We start from the raw sequence: 26,225 nt of genomic DNA, 5'->3' as shown, positions 1-26,225 counted from the left end.
AATGTATTGATATAGCTTCTATCTGTCCGCCAGCTGGAGTATTTATAAGGGGGACTGGATCTAACATAATTCATTAGTTTGATGAATTTAATTATCTAGGTTCTATTGTTATGACATGGGCTTCCCAGGTGATGCAGTGGTAAAGAATCTGCCTACCAGTGCAGAAGAAGCAGGAGACACGGGTTTGATCCCTGGATTGGGAAGATCCCCTGGAGAAGGAAATGGCTACCCATTCCAGTATTCTTGCCTGGGAAATCCCATGCACAGAGGAGACTGGTGGGCTATTATAGTCCATAAAGTCACAAAGAGTCCAATCCTACTGAGCAACTGAGCACACACATGGTTATAATATAAGGAAAGAAGAAGAAAAGAACTGTGAATTTGAACTCCAGTTGCTGGTCTAAGTGACTCTGCTGTAACCCAATATAAGTGATATGGTTGATAAAGTGAGAAGCCCAATGCTAATTAGCAGGGCAGGACTTGTGACAAAAGGAAAGGTCAAAATATGTGAATAAAAGGTAGAAGTATTCAAATACTGTGTTTATTCTGAAATATAGTGTCTAGCCTTTAATATTGGAGAAGGCAATGGCACCCCACTCCAGTACTCTTGCCTGGGAACTCCCATGGATGGAGGAGCCTGGTAGGCTGCAGTCCATGGGGTTGCTAAGAGTTGGACATGACTGAGCGACTTCACTTTCACTTTTCACTCTCATGCACTGGAGAAGGAAATGGCAACCCACTCCAGTGTTCTTGCCTGGAGAATCCCAGGGACGGAGGAGCCTGGTAGGCTGCAGTCCATGGGGTCGCACAGAGTCGGATACGACTGAAGTGACTTAGCAGCAGCAGCCTTTATTATAAGCCCTTACAGCTTTTTTTTTTTTTTTTTTTTTTAATGTTACCATAACTCCTGGAAGAAGAAAATAGCTTTGCTATCATGGGTCTGGAAATTATCTAGTCCTCTTTTCCCCCTTTGAAACAGAGGTTTTTAAACTGCATTTTTGATAATGCAAGTTTTCTAAGCAGTGAAGCTATTGCATTAGTGTAGAAAAGACTATGAATGTAGTATATGTCGCTATGTCTCAAACACAGACTTCTATAGAAAGGACATCTTTTGGCTGGCTAAAATAGGACGTAGAAAAAGACACATCCATGGAACAGAGAGGAATAGATTTCTTAAATACATAAATTATCGTTTCTATGTCTAATTGGAAGTTACTGTCCAATGACTTCAGAGTTAGGTCTATTTGGTGGAATGCACTCTGTGATTCAGTGATGCTCATTACCACCTCCACGTTGCTGACATCGGCCCTGGGCTCAGTTGGCACTTTTGAGTGAATGCTAACTAGCCAACAAGGGGAGCTACCTAGAGGTGTGCAGGCCTCAGAAATGGAAGTGAAGCCATTCAGGGAGACAGCACAGAGTGGGCAGCGAGAGTTGTGAACGTACCATGAGTAAACATGCTTGCAGTTAAACCACTAACTACGGTTGATTAAGGGCTTCCCGGGTGGCACTAGTAGTAAAAATCCCGCTTGCCGATGCAGGAGACATAAGAGACGTGGGTTCAATCCCTGGGTGGGGAAGATCCGCTGGAGGAGGGCATGGCAGCCCACTCCAGTATTCTTCCCTGGAGAACTCCATGGAGAGAGGAGCCTGGTGCGTTATAGTCCGTAGGGTCACAGAAAGTTGGACACATCTAAAGCGAGTTAGCACACATGCACGCATGGTTGATTCATTCCCAAAAAGCACAGGCCCTTACTACTCAAAAGATCTTATCCTTCAAACCTGAGTTTAAAATGCTTTCTTCCTTTGCAAAGACTTATGACAGTCTCCCAGGAAGCACAGTTGTTCCTTCTCTAGGGCTTCCCTTGTACTCACAAATCCCTAGCAAATCAGTTACCTTAGTGTATTCTAATCATGTGTTTGTGCATTGTTTCCTAGGGGGAGGAAGAGATGGGATAATTTTTGTTTTCATCTTTATATGCCCAGGCCTATCACCTCAGTGGCTTGAAAACTTTTTTCTTGTTGGATGAATGCATCAAAAATTCCAAAACTGCTTATCAAAAGCGCCTTGAAACAGATCATAAGGTGGTTGAACACCTGTCTTAAATTCCATAAATATTGATAAAAACACAGCAGGAATAAAGATTTTTCTGGAACGAACAGAGAAAGATATATTTCAGGGCACTTAGGTCTTTCAGAACCATTTGTGAAGATCACTTCAAATTTTCAGTTAAAAATCCCTTCATCTTCTAAGACTTTGTAAGCTGGATCCTTGCCAGGAGTATCTTTTATGGCTGAGCTCTCAACTGGTGGAAAACAGGATTTATGAATTCTGAGTCTGCTGGTGCTCTTCTTACATCACTCCCCTCCAGGATTAAAGTTCCTAAAATGTTTATCCGTTATTGACATTAAGTGTCCACTTTCTCCTGGACAAAGAAATGACTGTACAATGGAACAGTATGTTTAATGAGGAAGAAAGAGTTGGGCTAGAAAGGAAGATGATAATGGACCAGATCTTGCTGAGGAAAGATGCTGCTAAGGTCCAGTGTGTTCTTGGTCCACAGAGAAGAGGGGCTTCTTTAGGCCACTGCCTAACTCAGCTGTAGGTGGCTTTCAATTTGTGTCTTCTTTTCTACAGTATTTTACCATTTAAACTCTCACCTAATTACATTTGAAATACCCAAGACCTTTGGGAAGTGCATTTCCTTCAGGGACCCCGTGGTTGCCATCCACACAGTTCTGAAAATCTCCTTTGGGTCCTGAATTCTACTTTAATCAGCTAATCTGCTTTCCAGAATTTCCTTTCTGAAGAATTAACCTTTCATCTCACTGTGCTATGAACATCGAACAGGTGAAAAGGAAGCCTTCCTTTGCCAAAGATAATTCTACCATGTTTGATAGCCAATGGGGCACATGTACAACCAATCAATACAATAGCAGGGAGCAGAAGGGATTCGGAAACAATGGGAGTTGTGCTTGCACGATTTAGAATGAGTCACTTTTCTTAATAAAAGTCATTTTTTCCTCCCTCTGAGAGCAACAGCTAACATCTCCTGGAGTTGTAGAAGAAATCTAAACACAAGTGATGCATTCAAGTGGCCCCCAATATGCACAAGCCCCAGGACTTCCCTAGTGGCTCAGTGGTAGAGAATTCATCTGCCAACACAAGAGGTGTGGGTTCAATCCAAGGGTCTGGAAGGTCCCCTGGAGTGGGAAATGGCAACCCACTCCAGTATCTTTGCCTGAAAAATCCCACGGACAGAGGAGCCTGGTGGGCTACAGTCCATGGGGTGGCAAAAGCATCAGACCCAACTTAGCAACTAAACAACAAGAACGTGCAGGAGTCCCAGCCAATAAAGACTATCACAGCCTATGTCATGTGATCTTTCTTCAGCTGAAGTTACAAGCAGTAACTTCACAACCTTAGTATATCTGATATTTGATTTAGCCTAAAAAGAGGAGCTCCACTGACTCTTTGCCCTCATCCTACCTCAGTCTGGCAGTGAGCTTTGGGAGATGCAGAGACCCCCGATGGGCACCCACACCAGGTGAAGCCCACTCAGGCCTTCCTGCTTCTGGGCAGCACTTTGTCTCTCAGCTCAGAGCCTGTCGAGCCCAGCTCTCAAACCATCCTGTGCTTCCTGGACTTTACAGAGTGTAGAGTGATTGCCTTTTACTGATCATGTGTGTTCCCCTCTGTCACAGGAGGACTGTGTCCAGGGGCCAACGATCCTTGCGTGGAGAAGCCGTGTCCGGGGGACATGCAGTGTGTTGGTTACGAAGCCAGCAGGAGACCGTTCCTCTGCCAGTGTCCACCAGGAAAGCTCGGAGAGTGCTCAGGTGCAGTGTGGTGGGATGATGAGGATCTAAATTCATATTCTGCAAGCCCTTGCCCTTGAGTAAATTATGCTTCCCTAGCCCTTCCAGAAGACATTCTGTCTGCATGTAACATTTTCCTTCAGAGTGAACCCCAGCTAGCATCCCCCTCAAATACTTGGAATTTGTTGCAGCTGCAGCCTGTGCTCAGGAAACATGCAATGCCTGTGGGTTCCTTATGTAATGGGAGACCATAGCCTGCGTTTCACTTGTGTCATGTGGGTGCTACGACTGTGAAATTCTAGAAAATAAATAAAAGGCTGTTGGTTAGGCAGAGGAGTTGGAGTATCTGTTGCATGGCATTTCATGTTCTGAGCCTATACCTCTCAACAGAAAGTGAAGCTGAGCCAGTTCAGTTGACCTTGGTAGGGTAAGCCCAGCCTAGATCAGGTAAGACTCCCCACTGCAAATGTACAACTAACTGCATGTTCCTGAAAGGCGAGGTGATCACCTCTGTGTCTTAAAGAAAAAAAAAAAATCAGTATTTGTGTTATTCCAATCCAGATGATCCTCCATTTCTGATCATCACTCAATTTCAATACTTCTCTTGATTCATATATGTTCTACCACCTCTTTCCTCTAAAGAGAGTAATGTTCACTTTTGTTACCAATAGAACCCTTTTTAGTAGAGGATGTATTGCAGATATAAGCACGCTGATACCAGTTTTAGAATCCAATAAATATTTATTGAGTGATGATCATAATAGCAATTACAGTGGGAATAAAAAATTATTATATCTAGTGTGTGCAAGGCACTTGCGAAGCACTGGGTTCTAAAAACTCAGGCTTTGCAAAGACAAGCACTATTCTTAAAAATGGAAGCCAAAGCTCTTTCAGAGTTGACTTCAAGAACAGAGCTGTCCCTGAGTCCACATACTTGCTTTTGAAGTCTTCTAAGGCTCTAAGACACTTATGCTGCCCCACCCGCAACACGCCTGCTGTATGCACCACAGGTGGGTCTGCAGGGTGACAGTAGGGTACTTTTCCTAACTTCACATACCCCTTTTTGCCTATCTCCCTTCTCCTTTCTATATGGAAAATTCTTCATTGTCCACAATTATCATCCATTTTGGTGTATTTCCACACTTTCACCCCAGTTAGACAGCTTTTCAGCCATTACTTTGCTTCTTATTACATAAAGTGGAAGGCAGTAAAGAAAAAAAAAAAAGAGAGAGAACGAACTCAGAATTGGGCGATATGGGTAGCTACTAAACATTCTAGACAGGAGAGCCTGAAATTCATGGTCAAAGGTAGAGCTGTGACTGCACAAAACTTGAACTTCCTTTGTATCATTGCCTTTTTCAACATTTGTGCAAATGACCTAAGTTCGCTGTTCAGCATCAGGATACTTGGGGAATGTAGATATTCTTTGAAAATGGTTTATCTTTCCCTTGTTTCATGGAAATGAAAGTTTTCAAGTGTCTAAGTGGTGTGGGTGGGCATGAAGGAATATTTTTTTTAAATGCTAATTTTAGAAAGCAGGAATTGGGAGTTTAGTGACTCTAGGAAAATTCAGGTTAGAGAACATACCAAGTCGCCCTTGACATGAGAGAACTCAGATTTGGGGCATCTGACTAGTTAAATATATTTTGTTTTTACTTTAACACATGTATACTAATTAAATAATTTTCTATTAAAAAAAATAAATAAATAAAAAATAAAATAAATTAAAAAATTAAAAAAAAAAATAAACAAAGGGTGAACTCCAGAAAGGAGACTCATTTTACACAGAAGCATCAGCTAGCAACTCAAAGTAAAAGTTTGTGTGTATTCTAGTTGTGAAAGATTTAAGTAAGTAAAATAAATAAATAAATAAATAAAAGTGAAATTGGAATGTGACCCAAAATGGAGAACCAATTTTTAATCCAAAATCGTTTGTCCTCTATGCTTTTGCCAACTTCCCACAGTCTTTAATCAACTTGATTGGTAGTTGTTCTGTGATTCCATGGGTCCCTTCTGGTGTCTGGATGTTCAAAGTATCTATGTCTCCTCATCATGGTCTTTTCAGGACACACTTCTCTCAGCTTTGCCGGAAACAGTTACATCAAATACCGGCTTTCTGAAAACAGCAAAGAAGAAGACTTTAAACTGGCCCTGCGTCTGCGGACCCTGCAAAGCAATGGGATTATAATGTACACCAGAGCAAACCCCTGCATCATACTGAAGGTAATTAAAATGGGTTATCTTTTCCCGCAGTCAGTTCTCATGTTAGTATTTTGCCTCTTGGTTTGGAGTCTGAAATCGTTTTGTCTTTTAAGTTCAGAAACCAGAAGCTGAGTTTAGGGCCAGGGGAGCAGCAGCAAAACTGGGAAGTGTGCCAATACCCCATTTCCTTTTGTACATTCAGCTTCAGAATTGCCTCTTTGGAGACTGGGGTACCTCTCTCTAGAGTGGGTTCAAGGGCCGGCCTCCTTTGAGCTGTAATCACTCAACAGTTCATTAGAGTGTTTCCTAATCAATTCCACGGCAGGGGTGGTCTTTTCAAAAGGCTGACTGTATCCTCTTATATCACATGGGTCTATCCCCAGTGACCCCTCAAGGTCACTTCTATTCTTGCCCTGGAAGGATACGGGAGATCTGGGGTATAGAAGATTCCATATGCCCTCTTCTGGCCCAAGTAACCTAATTTTTAAATCATTCCCAGCCTCAGAAACTCTCCAAAGGCACTAGATTTCCTTTAGAGCAAGTCTGGCATTTGTATTCACATCAGAACCTCTGATGCCTTCATAAAAACAACAGCAGCAATAATACTAACAGCTTTACATGCCTCATTTGGTTTGTGTTATGAAGTTAATATAATAAATGTGATTTATTTACATATATATACTCAGTCATGTACAATTCTTTGCAACCCCATAGACTGTATAGCCCACCAGGCTCCTCTGTCCATGGGAGTCTCCAGGCAAGAACACTGGAGTGGGTTGCCACTTACAGGGGATCGTCCTGACCCAGGGATTGAACCCAAGTCTCTTGTGTCTCCTACATTGGCAGGCAGCCTACTAGTGCCATCTGGGATCCCATATGCAGACACAAGAGACCCAAGTTCAGTCTTTGGGTTGGGAAGATCCCCTGGAGGAGGGCCTGGCAACCCACTCCAGTATTCTTGCCTGGGAAATCCCTGGACAGAGGAGCTTGGTGGGCTACAGTCCATGGGGTTGCAAAGAGTCAGACATGAGAGGATCAGAGAGGTTAGATTACTTACAAGGTTGTACGTCTACAGCGTGCCAAGCCTGGCCCCGCCTCCAGTCTCGCTCACATTACGCTTTCCATCCCCACGCTGTCCCCCAGCTTTCAGTGTTGTTACTACAACTCATTCCATCCAAAACCACATGGGCTTCTATAGACAAGACTAAGCCTTCCGGATGGGAGAGGAAGGGGGCCTAGGAAGGAGCCATGTTTAATGGAACACTGTTTTCCTTTGGACATGCACTCAGAGGTGGGTGGCGTCTGTCCAAGAGGACCCTCTCATCCACGGGGAAATGGCGGGTGGTTTTCTCCTTCCTGCTGCTCTGTCACTCGGCTTAACGGGGATGGTGGTGCGCCGTGTTAGCTCTTGTGCTTTGGCTGTTTGTTAGGTCCCACCCACGTTGATTAGATGACTCAGGCTTTAATCCTGGAGGGAGGAAAGCATGTAGAACAGGAGGAGATGCGACGGCCCCTCCCGCCACATAGACTTCATACACCTGCTTCTGGAACTCCAGGCTCTGTGCAGAGGGAGTGAGCCGTGAGCTGGAGTTTAAAGTTGGCCACTTTCGTGAGGAATCTCCCATTACCCTGACTCACTCAAATCAGAGAATAAGTTCAGTCCTGTTAGGAAAACAGTGTTTTCAAAAGAAAACAAGGGACTTCCCTGGTGGCCCATTGGTCAGGCTCCCACACTTACCGTGTAGTGTTAGGGTTCAGTCCTTGGTTGGCAATGAAGATCCTGCATGCCACAGGGCCAAAAAATAAAAATAAAAAATAAGAAAGTATACCACTTAGAAAAGTTTTGGACAGATTTTTTTTTTTAAAAAAAGAGAGAAACACTCAGGATGCACAGTTTTAGAAAACAGTGAATTCAGATTAGATCTTCATGATGGAAGATGATAAGTTCAAAAACCTAAGTGCTGTCTTTTTAAACTCCTGGCTACTGAAGCAAATTTCCTAGCATCCTTAGCTCACTTTTTTTTTAATTTTATTTTTTAAATTTATTTATTCATTTTAAGGGGAGGATAGTTACTTTACAATATTGCGATGGTTTCCACCATACATCGATATGAGTCGGCTGTAGGTATACACGTGTCCGCTCCATCCTAAACGTCCCTGAGAAGCAGGGTTGTATGATTACTGGGAAGGCTCACGTAGAGGTCACAGCTCCAGGGGTCCTGCCCAGGTGTCACTGACCTTCCCCTCTCTCCTTCCATCTTTAACAGGACTGTCAGCTGCTGAACACCCTTAGGAAGCAAATACTTTCTATTAGCAATTCTTTTAAATAGCGTTAAATTTGAGAGAGAACAAAAATATGGGATATGCATGGCTTGATCCTAAAACGGAACGTGTCATTTGACACTTCACTGGCAAACGTCTAAAATGTGCAGAACCCTAGGGATGGGAAAGAAGAATAATTCAACCTTTTACACGGCTCTAGCTCCTAAGGTATATTGTATTTCATGAAACAAGTGTGTTTCTGAGAGTTGTGTAAATTGAATCTCTATAAATGGAAGTCTAATAAACCAGGGATGCTTGCTATTTGAAGGAACCCTTCCATTAATCCCTTTGTGATGTGAATAGTCACCCCTGCCCCAATCTGTCTGTTGGGTAAGTTTGCTTTTCATATGTTGGCTTTGCCCAAAGCAGGACACAGCTGTACTAAACTACTGCGGATACTCCCCTGCAGTCGCCAGGAATATCCACTGAGGGGATTTGAATCTGTTTGCTTAACATTTTCAGCCTCATGCAAGATTTAATTTCATTGGCTCTGGGTTCAGTGTGCCTTGTACTTTGGTGCAATGACTACACTGCAGTGCTTTGTTTAAATTGCACCTCTTGGTTGTTTATATTTTCCCAGCCAAAGCACGTTCTCTAAAAAGTACTTAAGATGACCTGCAAGGTAGAGGGTACCCCTCGAAGACAGTTGAAGAATTGCATGGAGACCTCAGGAAATGAACGTGCTCATGGACAAGGAGGTGCTCATCCTTCTGTTTACGATTAATACTTTGTCACTTCCAAAAGAGATTCCAGGCTCACTGTAAAAACTCAGAAGGGATAAAATCAAAGCACCATTAAGATGAAAACAGGAATAGGTGAATTAGGGGAAGGGGATCAGGAGGAACAGATTTCTGGTTATAAATAAGCCATGAGGATGTAATATATGGCATAGGGAATGTGGTCAATAATACTGTAATAACTTTGTACGGTGACAGATAGTAGCCAGACTCAACACTGATGATCATTTTGTAATGTATAAGAATATTGATTCACCATGTGGCACACCTGAAACTAATATAATAAGTTAATTATACTTGAACTTTTAAAAAGATAAAAAACAAAAGGCTAACACTCAACTAGTAAAATAGGGATGAACAGACCATTGAAAAATCTAGACCAGGGATTGATTGAACACAGACCATAGCTCTGAATTTCCTGGCAGCTAAAGTCATGATGAAAATGGTGGGATAGGTTCCGTGGCTCTCCTCAAACCTATAAAAGAAACATGTTGGATCACTAGGAGAGATTCCCAAGACACAAGTAATATTTTTCCCTATGTTAGTCTTTCAGGTCCAATATTATAGCAAAAGTACAAGAAGGTACTTGCTCATTAGTGTATGTGCTAAGTCTCTTCCATGGTGTCCAACTCTGTGGCCCTGTGGACTGTAGCCCACCAGGCTCCCCTGTCCATGGAATTCTCCAGGCAAGAATACTGGAGTGGGTTCCCATTTCCTTCTCCAGGGGATCTTCCCTACCCAGGGATCAAACCTGAATCCCCTGCACTGTGGGAAGGTTCTTTACCATCTGAGCCACCAGGGAAGCCCAGATAACTGCTTTACAATGTTGTGTGTGTTCTGCTGTACAACGTGAATAGTGTGTGTATACCTGTATCCTCACTCTTGAACCTCCCCCCTATCCCGCCATCCCTCTAGGTCATTACAGAGCACCAGACTAAGCTCCCTGTGCTTTACAGCAGCTTCCATGTATTTTTATTCTCACTCTCTTATGCACACGTGTAAGTGCCTACTTTTTCACCTCTAAGAAAACTGAGGTTCAGAGAGCTTCAGTGACTTGCCTTAACTAATCAATAGTGGACCTGGCCTCTGGCAGTGGCAGCAGATCAGGGGTACTACACTGTTTATCAAAAGAAGAGATTCAGAGGACTGAGATTTATTCATTGTGTATTCATTAAAACTATATTTTTTGAGCATCACTGTATGTTGTTGTTTTTCAGTCACTAAGGGATGTCCAATTTTTTGCAACTCCATGGACTGCAGCACACCAGGCTTCTCTGTCCTTCACTATCTCCTGGTGTTTGCTCAAGTTCATGTCCATTGAGTCAGTGATGCCATCAAACCATCCCATCCTCTGTCACCCTCTTCTTTTGTCTTCAGTCTTTTCCAGCACCAAGGTCTTTCCCAGTGAGTCGGCTATTTGCATCAAGTGGCCAAAGATTAGAGCTTCAGCTTCAGCATCAGTCCTTCCAATGAATATTCAGGGTTGATATCCTTTGGGGTTGACTGGTGTAATCTCCTTGCAGTCCAAGGGACTTTCAAGAATCTTCTCAGGCAAAACAATTTGAAAGCATCGATTCTTCAGCACTCAACCTTCTTTATGGTCCAACTCTCACATCCATACATGACTACTGGAAAAACGATAGCTTTGACTATACGGATGTTTGTCAGCAAAGTGATGTCTCTGCTTTATAATACTCTGTCTAGGTTTTTATAGCTTTTCTTCCAGGGAGCAAGCGTCTTCTAAGCTCATGGCTGCAGTCACTGTTCACAGTGATTTTGGAGACTTGGAGCCCAAGAAAATAAAATCTGTCACTGTTTCCACATTTTCCACTTCTATTTGCCATGAAGTGATGGGCCCAGGTGCCATGATCTTAGTTTTTTGAATGTTGAGTTTTAAACCAACTTTTTCACTCTCCTCTTTCACCCTCATCAAGAGGCTCTTTAGTTCCTCTTCACTTTCTGCCACTAAATTAGTATCATCTGCATATCTGAGGTTGTTGATATTTCTCCCAGCAACCTTGATTCCAGCTGGTGCTTCACCCAACCTGGCATTTCGCATAATGTACTCTGCGTATAACAGGGTGACAATTTTGAACCAGTCTGTTATTCCACATAAGGTTCTATCAGTTGCTTCTTGACCTGTATACAAGCTTCTCAGGAGACAAGTAAGTTGGTCTGATATTTCCTTCTCTTTAAGAATTTCCCACAGTTTGTTGTGATCCACATAGTCAAAGGCTTTTGCATAGTCAATGAAGCAGATGTTCTTCTGGAATTCCCTTGCTTTCTTTGTGATCCAACAAATGTTGACAGTTTGATCTTTGGTTCCTCTCCCTTTTCTAAACCCAGCTTGTACATCTGGAAATTCTAAGTTCACGTAGCTTGAGCATAACCAACTAACATGTGAAATGAATGCAGTTGTTCAGTACTTTGAACATTCTTTGGAACTGCCCTTCTTTGGGATTGGAATGAAAACTGACATTTTCCAGTCCTCTGGGCACTGCTGAGTTTCCCAAATTTGCTGGCATATTGAGTACAGCACTTAACAGCATCATCTTTTAGGATTGGAAATAGCTTAGCTGGAATTCCATCAGCTCCACTGGCTTTGTTCATAGTGATGCTTCCTAAGGCCCACTTGACTTCGCATCCAAGATGTCTGGCTCTAGGTGAGTGATCACAGCATCGTGGTTATCCATGTCATTAAGACCTTTTTGTGCAGTTCTGTGTATTCTTGCCACCTCTTCTTAATCCCATCTGCCTCTGCTACTGCTAAGTCGCTTCAGTCGTGTCTGACTCTGTGCAACCCCATAGACAGCAGCCCACCAGGCTCCCCTGTCCCTGAGATTCTCCAGGCAAGAACACTGGAGTGGGTTGCCATGGCCTTCTCCATGCCTCCTTCTTCTTCTGCCTCTACTAGGACCTTACCTTTATTGTGTCCATCCTACTGTATGCCAGATAGCTACTAATGGCCGTCTTAAAAATAGGTTTCGAAACATTCCCTTTCAAAGAGTATCTGTAACCTTCTTACAAGTTCATGATGATGTGCACTTCCAGAGCCGCACACTGACTGCTTCAGACAGCAGTCAGACTTTGCACTGTAATTCATACTTTCTTACTCAAAATCCTGCTTTCTTACAAGGTGACTTATAGCTCTGATAATTTGTCTCCCTAACCCCAAGCCACTGAAGATCCAGGTTAAACCACATTGTTGACTTCAGACAACCCTGAATACCTGCACCTTTTGTGACATTATGCTTTAATTGAACGCATTGCCTGCCTGTCTCCACTTCTCCACCCCGACAAACACACACCATTTCAGATCCTTGCTGTAGACTCTTCTTACAGTTTCTCATACACTTCAGTTTCTGTTAAACTAACTTGCCCTCTGTTTTGAAGAAGCTTTGTCCTCTTAAAAGAGAGATTCTTTAAAACTGGATAGACCCCATTCTGAAGACAGAAAAACTAAATTTGATCAGAGTGTAATTTTCCAAGGTGAGAGGACTCAGCTATGAAAGCATTCTCTCCTCCTCTTGGCATAATATACTTGTAAAATAGCCAGATATTGACTTTTTACAAGGTAGCTTTTGGTATCAGTATTCTACTTTGTCATCTGCTGCTGCTGCTGCTGCTAAGTCGCTTCAGTCGTGTCCAACTCTGTGCGACCCCATAGATGGCAGCCCACCAGGCTCCCCCATCCCTGGGATTCTCCAGGCAAGAATATCTAGACAAGGCTTAAAATTCCAAACTCCTAGAATTTAGAAGGTATAAGTCACTTTTGTTTCCAAAAGCTGGGGGTCATGTAGGTGTCCGGCTTTGTATTCACTCAGCTATGTTGTTGCTGTTATTTTTTTTCAATAGGAAAAAGAAAACAGTAAGCTTAACCATACACTGTATTACCAAGGGATAATTTTGTCTTCCTTAGTGATAGAACATCTATGTATGTGACTACATCAGAGCCACATAAGTTCTCCTGGATGAATTTATAACTTATTATCCCAAGAGATGGGGGTTAGGGTTAGGGAGGGGAATGTACCAAGTAATATATTAATTAAATACACCCTTTTACAAAGCCTTAGATGAATTGCACCCTCACCCCAAGATTTTCCTTGATAGACTGGGGACCCCTATAGACTCTACAGCCACTGAACACTACAACAGATGGACTGTGCCAGAGGCAGGTAGTCCCCAAAGTCACATTTGATCGTTCTATTACTGACATTGAAATAAAAATATGGATATTATCCAGGAGTTGTCACTGAGCAAGTATTCTGGCATGATTTACAATATTCATTCAGTACATTTTGTTGAACAACGACCAAAAAAATGACAAAAACAACAGCATAGATTACACATGAATGATCTCTGAAAATAAAAATTTGTCTCCAGTCTTTCTGCCTGCATACATTTGTATTACTGAGCACAGGATGTATGTACCTTGTACAAGGTGGCTGACAATTCTGTAATGGACTCATTCTCCTTGTAAAATAAGCCACAGCAGTTCTCTCTGCTTTCTCTATGCTGCTAAGTCACTTCAGTCGTGTCCGACTCTGTGCGACCCCATAGACAGCAGCCCACCAGGCTCCCCTGTCCCTGGGATTCTCCAGGCAAGAACACTGGAGTGGGTTGCCATTTCCTTCTCCAATGCAAGAAAGTGAAAAGTGAAAGTGAAGTCGCTCAGTCGTGTCCGACTCTTCGCAACCCCATGGACTGCAGCCCACCAGGCTCCTCCATCCATGGGATTCTCCAAGCGAGAGTACTGGAGTGGGGTGCCATTGCTATAAGGGGTCTTAAACCCAGAGCTTCCCTGGTAGTTCAGACAGTAAAGAATATGCCTACAATATGGGAGACCTGGGTTTAATCCCTGGGTTGGGAAGATCCCTGGTAAGGGGAATGGCAACCCACTCCAGTATTCTGGCCTGGAGAATCCCATGGACAGAGGAGCCTGGCGGGCTACAGTGCATGGAGTTGCAAAGAGTCAGACACGACTGAAAAACTAACACTTTCACTTTTCAAACCCCCTAGGGAACCTGTGTGATACATGACAAAGCTGGAATTTGATTTCTCATTCCTAAATTCCCAAGGCTCTGCCTGCTTCACAGAGCCTCCTGCCTTTCATATACACATATTACGTGGCATAAACTTTATATGTAGGAAGAAAGGATGCCAATGAGTTCATAGAGTCTCAGTGGCAGAAGTGAGAGTCCCTAGGAATTAGTTGTCTGCAAAAAATGCTGAGACATAGAAAACTATCCCATTTGTGAGGGTGAGTGCTGTTGTACCCATCCCTAACAGGTCTGTCAGGAGCCAAATGCATCTTGGAAAGATGGATTCAGGTTATTTCTGTGACACTGTTACCTCCCTGGCACCAGTGCCCTGAGCACCCCTGTGCCTTCCCCTCTGTCCATTTCCCTTTATCTCTCTATAAGCTCCTGCTCTCTCCCCAAGTCCTGGCACAAGACTGCGCATGTCGGCAGATCCTAGGGGAAGGCTGGCTGCCCTGGCATGACTCAGAGGCTGGCCTCCACAGGCTTCTTCTGCTGGTTCACAAAGGACAGAACCGTAGCTTCTGTTTCATGCTTTCTGGCCGTGAATCCCTTCTTGGCCCAACACTGACTTGTTGACAAGACAGTGCTCTGGCCTTCATTCCCTGGATCCTCACACCATCTCGCATCTCTGAGAAATGCACATGAGGGTGGGCGACAGAGGAAAGGCCAGCCTGTCTCCTCCGCAGCAGCTGATCCTGGCTCTCCCTGGAGGACCAGGACCGGCCCAGCAGCATTCAGCCCGCTGGCATCCTCCGGTAGCACGTGTCCCTGAGTTTGCTATCCTTTTGGAGTTAGCCTGCTTGGGGCGGGGGAGCCCTGGGTGCCTTCCCTCACCAGGGCAACAGAAACAGCAGGCGGTTCTCTGTAGCTGACCCCAGACCAGGGGCTGGGAGTATCTGCAAGGTGTGCACAGTGAGCCAGATCCTTCTGGAGCTCCTGAGGTCATGAAATACACATCCATTCTTTTCTTCTTAAATTTTTTATTTTGTATTGAGACACAGCTGATTAACAGTGTTGTTATAGTTTCAGGTGAACAGCGAAGAGACTCAGCCATACAGTCTCCCCCAAACCCCCTTCCCATCCAGGCTGCCACAAAACATTGAGCAGAGTTCCCTGTGCTGTATAGTAGGTCCTTGTTGGTTATCCCTTTTTAATGTAGCAGTGAATATACATATGTTCCTAGCAACTGGCCAAGCCCTGAGGACTTTATAAGATAATCGTAACCTAAATGATGAATAGCAACCCTGAAGAACTGTTGTAAGGAGATGGCTAGCATTTAATAAGAGAGTTTTTAAACCTTACACATGCATGAAGCTGGAAAGTAAGACATCTACGTGGCCTCCTTCACCCCCTACAGCACAGTCACACAGACTTTCTTGGGGCGTATACATGTGTTTCTGGGCTTATTTGACTCATGGCCGTGTCCCCACTCAAACAGAAGCCCCGGGAGGACAGAGGTGACAACTCTGCTCAGTGGTCCTCACAGGCACTGCCACTCTGCTTGACACACAGTAGATGTTCAATAAATATTTGTAAATGAATATTAATGAGTTCACAGAAACTCACTCTGTGCTGGTCATAGTTTGGAAGGGCACACAGAATAAACGAACCCCCTAAAGAGAAAACTGCGGTGAATTTTTAAAGGATGAAATGGACACAATAGGAATATTCTGAAATATTAGTGTGGATTTCTGAGCCTGCACTCCTATTGCTAATTACAAGACAATTTGTGAAATCTCAGGTATGCATCTGCATGGCATATAATGAGGAGAAAGCGTGATTATCAAAAACCAAACCATAGCAGATTTGTGAGTGGATCAAAAGCCCAGTTGGGAATGGGGGTTGGGAACAGGGTGCCCAGGAGTGCATGGCCATATGCACGTTGAAAAGCGCCCCGGTGTTGGTTCCGCACAGATCGTGGATGGCCGGCTGTGGTTTCAGCTGGACTGCGGCAGCGGCCCCGGCATCCTGGGCATCTCGGGCCGTGCAGTCAACGACGGGAGCTGGCACTCGGTCTTCCTGGAGCTCAACCGCAACTTCACCAGCCTGGCCCTGGACGACAGCTACGTGGAGCGCCGCCGGGCGCCCCTCTACTTCCAGACGTTGGGCACCGACAGCGCCATCTACTTCGGGGCCCTGGTGCAGGCGGACAGCATCCGCAGCCTGACCGACGCGCGGGTCACGCAGGTGCTGAGCGGCTTCCAGGGCTGCCTGGATTCCGTGGTGCTGAATAACAACGAGCTGCCGCTGCAGAACAAGCGCAGCAGCTTCGCCGAGGTGGTGGGCCTGACCGAGCTGAAGCTGGGCTGCGTGCTCTACCCCGACGCCTGCGAGCGCGGGCCCTGCCAGCACGGAGGCAGCTGCGCAGGCCTGGCCTCCGGAGGTGAGCGCCCTGGGCTCCCGCCAATGGGGGGAAGGGGGATGGGAGGAATAGGGGGTGGGATGGTAGGGGGAGGCAGACCTGCCGGACTGCTCTCTCAAGCATCACCAACCCGAGTGCTCTCCCAGAGAGGTGGATTCCGTGCTGGCTCAGCCTCTTAACCCCCTGATGAAAGCTGGCAATTACAGGAGCCAGTCGCTTTGCAGAATCCCAAGGGCCCAGAAGGCCAGCTGCAGGGGCCTTCAAGGTGCTGTCTGGTGTCCTCTCCCCACCCTCTCCACACCTTCCCAGGTCTCAGCCGCCCAGAGGAACAGGATGCCCTTTGAAGTATCTGCCCGCTTTGGACCACTTGCATGTAACTGCAGAAAGACTGGTAACAATCTGAGTTGTAATGACCATGCACTACCCTTTCACAGGCAGACATGGGACTTTACTAGAAGCTAATGAGCACCTGAGGGTGAATACGCCACCCTAGAAACAGAAGTGTAGAGGAGATGTTTTGGAGGAAGCTTTTAAAATGTGTGTATTACAAATAAGCTTAGTGCAACTCCAAAAGAACAAGGAGAAGGCAATTTACATGAACCATCAAGACAGTCGATGAGAGCAATGATGCTTTACCGCAGTACAATTTTCCCCAGAGATCATGAAGAGGACAGAATGGAGTAGGCAAAAAAAGAGGGGGAGAGGCAGGGATGGTGTGGATTTATAGAGGGTTTCTGTTGTATGAGGGGAAAGCTAAGACTCTTTCAGTCAAGGAGTCTGAAGATGGAAGAATCCCTGACTTTACTCAGATGCAGGATCTGAGTTAACATAAACTAGGTCAGGCTCTCCTGGCCGAAGGCTTTGCCATCTGATTCCACTTGAGGCCCTCTGTGCAATCTCTCAGTGGGAGTGTGATTAGCAAATTTAAACCTTCCTCACAAATCACATAGAGATTTCGCTGTGTACATTACCATCTACTGTTGGTGAAGCCCAACTCCAAATTTAGACTCCATTTTATTATTAGAATGTTGCGAAGTGCCCGTGAAATGATGCGCTACTGAAACATGGACACCGAAGTTATTTAGGCTTGCATATGTTACTGCCGCAACGAGGGCCACTTGCCCTGGGGGGAGATTTCTGCTGTCTCGATTTAAGAAATCTATTTGCTTTTTTTACTGTCTCAGCAGTATATGTAAATAAAGGGTTGTTATGGTGCCATAATTCTCAAATGATGGGCAGTAACTATACTTCAGTGGTTCTATAAAGCAGCCTATTATGACAAGTCATGGCCAGTTTTTCACCAGCCAAAACAATTCTGCTAGTGTGAGCTATCCACGATATATAAAGGGAGCATATAATTAAATTGGGTTGAAATAGAACACCACTCCATGTCAAATACTGGGTCCACAGCCACAAATTGTAACATACTTTTAACAGTGGCAGGATGTTGTTTTGCTGGCAAAGCTATGGGTTTCCACAATGGGTTAGCATGAAAATAATAATAATCACTGTGTTAAGGAAAAAGACTAAGGGAGCTTGTTTTTTTCTTCAGTGTATATTTTAATTTTGTTGTTGTTCAGTTGCTAAGTCATGTCTGACTCTTTGCCAGTCCATGGACTGCAGCATACCAGGCTTCCCTGTCCTTCACTATCTCCCAGAGTTTGCTCAAACTCACGTCCATTGAGTTGGTGATGCCATCCAACCATCTCATCCTCTGTCACCCCCTTGTCCTCCCACCTTCAATCTTTCCCAGCATCAGGGTCTTTTCAAATGAGTCAGTTTTTCACATCAGGTGCCCAAAGTATTGGAGCTTCAGCTTCAGCATCAGTCCTTCCAATGAATATTCAGGACTGATTTCCTTTAGAATTGACTGCTTGGATCTCCTTGCAGTCCAAGAGACTTTCAAGACTCTTCTCCAGCACCACAATTCAAAAGCATCAATTCTTCAGGGCTCATCCTTCTCTAATTACCATAAAAATCCCTGAACTAAGTCTTCAGTGCAGGTATGTTCATTAAATATCTATGACCCCCCATCAGAAATAGCAGTTGTCCTTTGTTTTTTAAAGCTCATTTGGCGTAACCAAAGTTTAGGACTGAGGACCCACCTGCCATATATTGATACTTTTTCACATGGTCTAAAGAACGTGCCATGCTTTCCCTTCCCCAGAGACCCAGCTTTGCCCATAGGTTGCATCCGCTGTCAAACACCTCATTGTCCCTTGCTCCCCAGCTTCCCCCTATATTTGGACTTGGGATTGGGATTCTGTGGCAGGTATTCTTTCTTCCAAGGGAATAAAGTCTTTCTTTTATCAGCTCAAATCTTTGCTTTCTCCTGGGAGCTCATATTTTCCTAAAACAAAGTATCTTTCCTCATCTCCATCTCCCTTCTCCCAAACCTACTACCTCGTATGAGAGAGTTAGTTGAGAGAACCCCCTGGTCCTTATCTCAGGACCCGCCCCACCGGGCATGATCCAGAAAGGGCAGTACTGTGCACAGCAGTGCTGAGCCCGGGCCAGCACACTCCTGGCAACTCACCAAGAAATCCAAGAGGACTTGCTTCCATGGGGACTGCAGAGCCCTCTTCTGAGGAGGTACCTATTTGCTGCCTAGCTATCAGGATTGGGGTCTTAGCTTCTAGAAAAGAGGAGAGAGAATCCATTTTCTTGCCCCACTCTCTGTTCACATGAGAGGGTTTTTTGCTGGGTCCCCATATCCCATCTGCAAATTCCCTTAATGAGGGGCACCCAACCTCCAAGATCTAATGCCTGATGATCTGAGCTGGAGCCGATGTAATAGTAATAGAAATAAAGGGCACAATTAATGTAATGTGCCTGAATCATCTACAAACCACCCCTGGTCCATGTAAAACTTGTCTTCCACCAAACCTGTCCCTGAGTGCCAAAAGGTTTGAGGACTGCTGCCCTAAATTGAGAAGTAGATGGCAACCCACTCCAGTATTCTTGCCTAGAGAATCCCGTGGATAGAGGAGCCTGGTGGGTTGCTGTCCATAGGGTTGCACAGAGTCGGACATGACTGAAGCGACTTAGCATGCATGCATGCCCTCAGTTCAGTTCAGTTCAGTCGCTCAGTCATGTCCGACTCTTTGCGACCCCATGAATCACAGCACACCAGGCCTCCCTGTCCATCACCAACTCCCGGAGTTCACTCAGACTCACTTCCATCGAGTCAGTGATGCCATCATGCCATCATGGATGATCCAGCCATCTCATCCTCTGTCGTCCCCTTCTCCTCCTGCCCCCAATCCCTCCTAAATTGGTGCTAAATAGTAGGGAGGTGTAGGGGGAGCAAGAAAAGGCAGAAGCAACAGTTTGGCCTTTAACTCATATCTGTGAACTGTTTAGCTAATTATAAGGTTATTTAAAGTAAGGGAGAAATCATCTCAGTTGTGAGTGATGATTTAAAAAGAACAAGAAAGAAAAAGAGAAAAAATAAAAAGAACAAAGAGACTGTCATTAATGAAAGAATATTCATGCCTGGAAGAATTCCCTCTGGCTACCAGGGTATCTAATCACAGGGAAAGAGTCTTACTTCCCCAGATCAAAGGCTAGAATGCAAGGAGCAGTCAAAGAGGAGATTTGAGCTGGAGAAAGTAGAGCAAGGTGCTTAAATGACTCCTTGCACATGAGAATGTTGATAACACAGCTATCTGAGCATCTTGCTGTTGTTGCAGCCCTGAGTTATGTGTCACTCTAAACTTCCATGACACATATGTTTCTACAATCATTCTCTTGGGCCTTAGAGGATGCTGGAGGATATTGGTCATTGGCTGTCCTGATAAACCTCTGCTCTCAAATCATGACGATCTTAGCACCAGACTCTTGTTCAGATCATTCAGAGTTTTAAAAGTGGGCAACCCAGAGCATGAAGCATATTTCTGTCAGAGAAGCAGGATTCTGCTCGAACCACTTCCAAGCCCACTCAAACCCTTGACAAGGCTGCCGAGTCTGCTAGCTCGGAACAGCATGGTCAGCAGATTTGACCAGTGTTATACCTCTGTCTGTCCCACGAGCCGGCCACAAGAACCCAGGGGAGTCAGGGCCCAGAACACTGACTTGTAATAAGAGGGTAATTATGACTCTGAAAATCAACCACAGAGGGAAGGCTCTCTCTTGGCAAAGCCTTAAAATTATATGTATTTCATAAACATGAGCTGGAAATAGCAACCACCGTGGAAAAGAACTAGCCTAGTCCCACTGTGACCCCTGTGCTTCCAGACCCAGTGGGTCGGCAGCAGCCCAGGGAGCACCCATGGTCTGAATATGCGGGTCTCAGTCCTCAGAGTCTCGTCCTGCTCAGCTAAAGCCCGTGACCAGAAAACACAGTGCAGATAAACTATAATTTGGCAAAGCAGTGTGGCAACTGAGACTGCCAGGCAGAAACACTCATTGAGGCTGCTTTCATAAGACTGAAAACTTAACTCTTTTTTTTTTTTAATATTTATCTTTTTAATTGATTGATGATTGCTTTACAATATTGGTTTGATTTCTGTCATACATCAACATGAATTAACCATAGGTGTACATATGTCCCCTCATTTTTGAATCTCTCTCCCAGCTTCTACCTTTTCCCACCCCTCTAGGTTATTACAGCTCAATCTTAAAATGAGAAGTTTATAACTTTCAGTGATAGAGTCCTATTTGTTAACATGTCTGTTTGTTACTATGTCCTTGACACTGTGGTAAGCACTTGTAAGTGCTTCTGCACTGAGATACAGTTCTCACCCAAATACCCTTGTTGTTGTTCAGTCGCTAAGTGTGTCTGACTCTTTGTGACGCCATAGACTGCAGCACGCCAGGCTTCCCTGTCCTTCACTGTCTCCCAGAGTTTGCTCAAACTCATGCCCATTAAGTAGGTGATGCCATCCAACCATCTCATCCTCTGTTGTCCCCTTCTCCTCCCGCCTTCAATCTTTCCCAGCATCAGGGTCTTTCCCAATGAGTCAGCTCTTTGCATCAGGTGGCCAAAGTATTGGAGCTTCAGCTTCAACATCAGTCCTTCCAATGAATATCCAGGGTTGATTTCCTTTAGGATGGGCTGATTTGATCTCCTTGCTGTCCAGGGGACACTCAAAAGTCTTCTCCAGCACCACAGCTTGAAAGCTTCAATTCTTCTGTGCTCAGCCTTCTTTATGGTCCAGCTCTCACACCTGTACCTGGATCAGTGGTATTCTTTGCTCCCCTCAACTCCCATTTTTCTGATGAAAAAGTAACCAGCCCACTGGCACACCGCTAGTAAGGTCGGGAAGCCAGGACTTGATGCCTGTTTGTGGAACTCCTGCCCCCTGCCCCCAGCCTACACTCTTAACCTTTGTTACTCAAAATGTGTTCCAAGCAACAGTAGCAGCAGCATCACTGGAAATGTTAAAAATGCAGCATCTGAGAATAAATCAGAATCTGTGTTTTTAACAAGATCCCTCAGTGACATGCTGCTTTATCTCTCTGTCTCCGAACTGCCCTGAACCGCCCCCCCAAAAAAGAAACAAGTTCTATTCTGCTTTTGCGTGTTGAATATAGTATTTCTCAAACTCCACAGTGCCTCTGCACCACCTGAGAACTTGATTAAAATGAGATCTTGTTCTAGAAGACTCTCTTGCTTGTTAAGGAGAAAGGAAAATCTGTTGACTTGCCCCAGTCATTCTTTTTCTACGTCAGAGGAACTTTCTGCTAGGTCACTGAGTTGTATTTTGCAAATTCCTGAACTTACCACCAAAAAAAAAAAAAAAAAAATTATCAGTGAAAAGTTTGGAGAAAGAAAAAGATCCAAACCTACAAATCAGAATCTCAGAATCTGCAAGAGTAGAATTCAGGCATCTCTGTTTATAACAAGCCTCCAAAGTCTATGCAGTTCTGAACTTGAGAACCACTGACATTTGAGAATCCCAATAAATTCCTTATTTGCCAGAATGTGAATCAGTGAATTCCAGGAGACATAGGACATTCAGAAATTGAATGTCAGGTGCATAGCCTGCATTTTGTAATAACTGCTTTACTGTAAAGATTGAACTTTGTTCCTCAGAAGTTTGGGGTCACCCTGAGCTCCCTTTCAAAGGTAAAAGTAATAGTGTGTACCTTCCCCCTCTAAGCAACGTGCACAAGGCAGCAAGTTCCCAGATGTTGTAAATAGCTGGGCACAGAAGCATCTTCAGTTACAGGGTGACCTGTGCTACTTTGGGTGATGTTTTGAGCCCCTAACTTGTAAATGTCTAGATTAATTCAGTCTATCAAGCTCTAATCAATTGCCTGACTTGTGCAAAGCCCTGTGTTAAGTTCTAGGATCCTGTTGATGTCTCTGTGACCAACGGATCCACTTATGCGGCCTCCCTCCCTTCATGGCGGGCTTAAAAGAATTGGACAGGTTTCCTGGGTGTGCTCCGTCCACTGGCCCACTTAGCACTGGGGGACAAAAAAGCCAGGCTCCAAGGTAATATACTGTGGACAAATTTGACTAAGATTTGAAGCTTATGAGGGGGAAAAGTTTTTTTTTTTTTTTTTTCCCCTGGGTCTTTCTTCTAAATACTGAATTAACTTTCTGGGGATTACTTTAGAAAAACCTCATAGTAATAGCATTAATAATATTTTATTGATCCTAATAGAAAAACTCAAAACCCTAAAGCACTCAAATTTTGTGCACACACAAAAGAACATGCTAGAAAGTGAAATGTTACAGTGTGTTTAATGTTGTTAACACAGTAAGTGTTTCTGGATCCTCAAGGAAAATATTAGAGGCTCAGCCCAATGTATAGTGTGGGAATTGTGACCCAGCTTTCCTTGGGAAAGTTAGAGAGCTCCCTTTCAAAAGTTTTCATCTCATGAGGTCTGAAGGTATTGCATGGGCCCTGCTTGGGGAAAGAGGAAAGTCTGAGTGACTTCAGGTTGAGGGGGTGAAGTAGTGACAGAGGCTGTAAGCCACAGCTAAGCTCACTCCACTTTTGGGTGGCACCCCACATAATAATTTGGTCAGCAGTTTTCTCAAGCTCACTGAGACTCACATGGACATAAGTTTCAATAGTTCCCCATAAATAGCCCACATGCATGTTAAGTCACTTCAGTCATTTCTGACTCTTTGTAACCCCATGGACTGTAGCCCGCCAGGCTCCTGTGTCCACAGGATTCTCCAGGCAAGAATACTGGAGTGGGTAGCCATTCCCTTCTCTAGATACTGCCTACAAGTCAGAGTTAAAAAAAAAAAACTCATGGCTTTCCATTGTTTGATTATGAGCAAGAGAAACGAAGCTGATTTCTGAATCCACTCTAATTACAGTAATTACAACAATAAAGCACCTAATGTTTGTGGGCTTCATTGTGGTTGATGAATCCAGAAACCTCATTATCCTCTGAGTGGGTATGAGTGATGCTTAATTATCAGATAAAAACGGAGGTTCCTAGAGGTCAGGCAGCTCAGCTGATGGGAAACAGCCAGAACTTAGATGTGTACCCACCACATCACCGCCCTCTCCCCAAATCATAAAGTTCCTGGAGTGTCTAAATGCAGTCCATAACTGAGCAAGCATAGTGGTTGATGCTGACTTCAGATCCCAAGTGCTAGTTGCACATTTGCCATTATTTCCCTCTTTGTGCAAAAGGCAGATGTTTCCTTATCAAGGAGCCAAAACCGAATCAGGATAATGTTCACCTCCACCAAGCGAGTGGGGCAGAAGGTGGAAGTCATCACTTGGATGAATCAGATCAGAAAACAACTACTAAGTCAAAGGAGTAAGATAGAAATGATCTTGATAATTTGCCTACACCATCCAAATTCACCCTATAATTGCTGAAACCATTTCCATTTATTGCATGTAATAGGTTTTGCCATGTTCTTCTTTGAGCAAGGAAAGGAGAGGGCATTTTAAGTTCTTCTGGGTGCAGATTTCAAAATCATCTGCATCAGCTGTAACTAGTATCGCAAGCAAGAGCATAGCTTTGAGGCAAGGCTTTAAAATACACTTCTTGTTTCATAAGGATTTGCAAGGTGAAAATTGTGTGTGTGTGTGTGTGTGTGTGTGTGTGTGTTTTTCACATGTGTGTCTCAGTGCTAACAGAACAATTATCTTATTTTTTTTAACTTTTTATTTTGTACTCAGGTGTAGCCAATTAACAAACAATGCGATAGCTTCAGGTGAACAGCAGAGGGACTCAGCCATACATATACATGTATCCATTCTCCCCCAACCTCCCCTACCATTCAGGCTGCCACATAATATTGAGCAGAGTTCCATGTGCTATACAGCAGTAGGTCTTTGTTGGTTCTTGTTATTTAGTTGCTCAGTCGTGTTCAACTCTTTGCAACCCCATGGACCATCACCTGGGAGGCTCCTCTGTCCATGGGATTTCCCAGGCAAGAATACTGGAGTGGGTTGCTGTTTCCTTCTCCAGGGGTTCCTCCTGATCCAGGGATCGGACCCACATTTCTTAAGTCTCCTGCATTGGGAGGTGGGTTCTGTACCACTAGCACCACCTGGGGAGCCCCTTGTTGTTTATCTATTTTAAATACAGCAGAGTACATGCCCCTCCTAAACTCCCTACCCATCCCTTCCTCCCATCCCTCCCCCTTACAACCAGAAGCTCATTCTTTTATATGTGGAATCTAAAAAAGAAATGATACAATGAGTTTACTTACAAAACAGCAACAGACTCAATTATCTTTTTTAAATCTGTAAAGTGGTATAAAGTGGCATCTCCCACTTGTTGACTATGTAACTTTGGGCAAATAATCCTATGTAAGATTCAGTTCCCATTTTTTAAAATAATGGTACTTTCAGCATAGGGTTCTTATCAATTATTAAGTGAGATAATGCATGGAAAGCTCCTAGCATTTTTCCTAGCATGTAAGAAGCTGATGTTCTTGCTAATAGTTTCCCTATTTGATATTTTCCAACCCAAGAAAAAAGAATCCACTCTTTTGAATAAAACTTTGAGATTATCCTCTGAATTTTTTCTTTCATGTACACAAAAGTGTTAAAATATTATTTGTGATCAAATAATGCCTGGCCATCTTTTGAATTCTTTCCCTCTATTTGTATTTTATATATGGTAATGCTTTGGAAAAGCAGAAGCTTTAATATGTTGTTATCTTTATTATGATTATTTGGCTCCCTGAAGGGTGCCTGATGCTGTCCATCTCCCTGCATCTCGTTGGCTCCCTGGGGAGTTGTGGGGAGCCTAGTAAGTGGCAAGTTCTAGCTTAGTGACAAGTTCCAATGCCAATACAGTCTTTCAGAAATATTTGAGAATCTGAAAGTCTGGATTCAAGTTCAAATTCATCACTTACTAGCTGTACATACTTGAACAAGCCACTCATCTCTCCAACACTCCCAGGGAGTTAGGGTGTTAATGGAGCCTCTTATTTTCTTTCATGGAATTATTGTGAACCTTCATAGAATGACAAAGTGATTTTAAGCCACTAAAACATTACATCACTTAATATCATTATGGCAAACTTGCTGATATTATAAAAAGTATTATTAATAATAATAGGGCTCAGGCCATGATAATGAGATCATAAATAATACTTTGTTAGAATGAGTTAATTTTATTAACAAGCCACTTTCGCAAAGGCTTAATAGCAAATATAACTTTTCTTTCATAAAAAAAAAAAAAAACCTGACTACTTTTTAAAATCCAATTGCTTTTCCCTTTCAGCATGTTAATGTAAAAATCTCTCTAAATTTAAAGTTCTGAAATCTTCCCTGGTGGCTCAGATGGTAAAGAATCTGCCTGCAA

The 26,225-nt window shown here is 43.9% G+C and overlaps 1 protein-coding gene across 2 annotated transcripts in view; it reads left to right on the top strand.

The window, feature by feature from the left end:
• The window catches only part of FAT3 (FAT atypical cadherin 3), a 641,657-nt gene that overhangs the window by 592,102 nt on the left and 23,330 nt on the right, over positions 1-26,225 (top strand). For both annotated transcript variants that reach the window (XM_061405994.1, XM_061405993.1), the window contains exons 19-21: positions 3,706-3,840; positions 5,885-6,042; positions 16,037-16,505. In XM_061405994.1, the coding sequence (XP_061261978.1) occupies positions 3,706-3,840; positions 5,885-6,042; positions 16,037-16,505 (762 nt within the window). The remainder of the gene's footprint in view (positions 1-3,705; positions 3,841-5,884; positions 6,043-16,036; positions 16,506-26,225) is intronic.

The sequence above is a fragment of the Bos javanicus genome, chromosome 29, assembly GCF_032452875.1.
Source record: "Bos javanicus breed banteng chromosome 29, ARS-OSU_banteng_1.0, whole genome shotgun sequence".
Classification (NCBI taxonomy): domain Eukaryota; kingdom Metazoa; phylum Chordata; class Mammalia; order Artiodactyla; family Bovidae; genus Bos; species Bos javanicus.
Note: the sequence above shows the minus strand (reverse complement) of the source record. Positions and strands in the feature narration are given on the sequence as shown.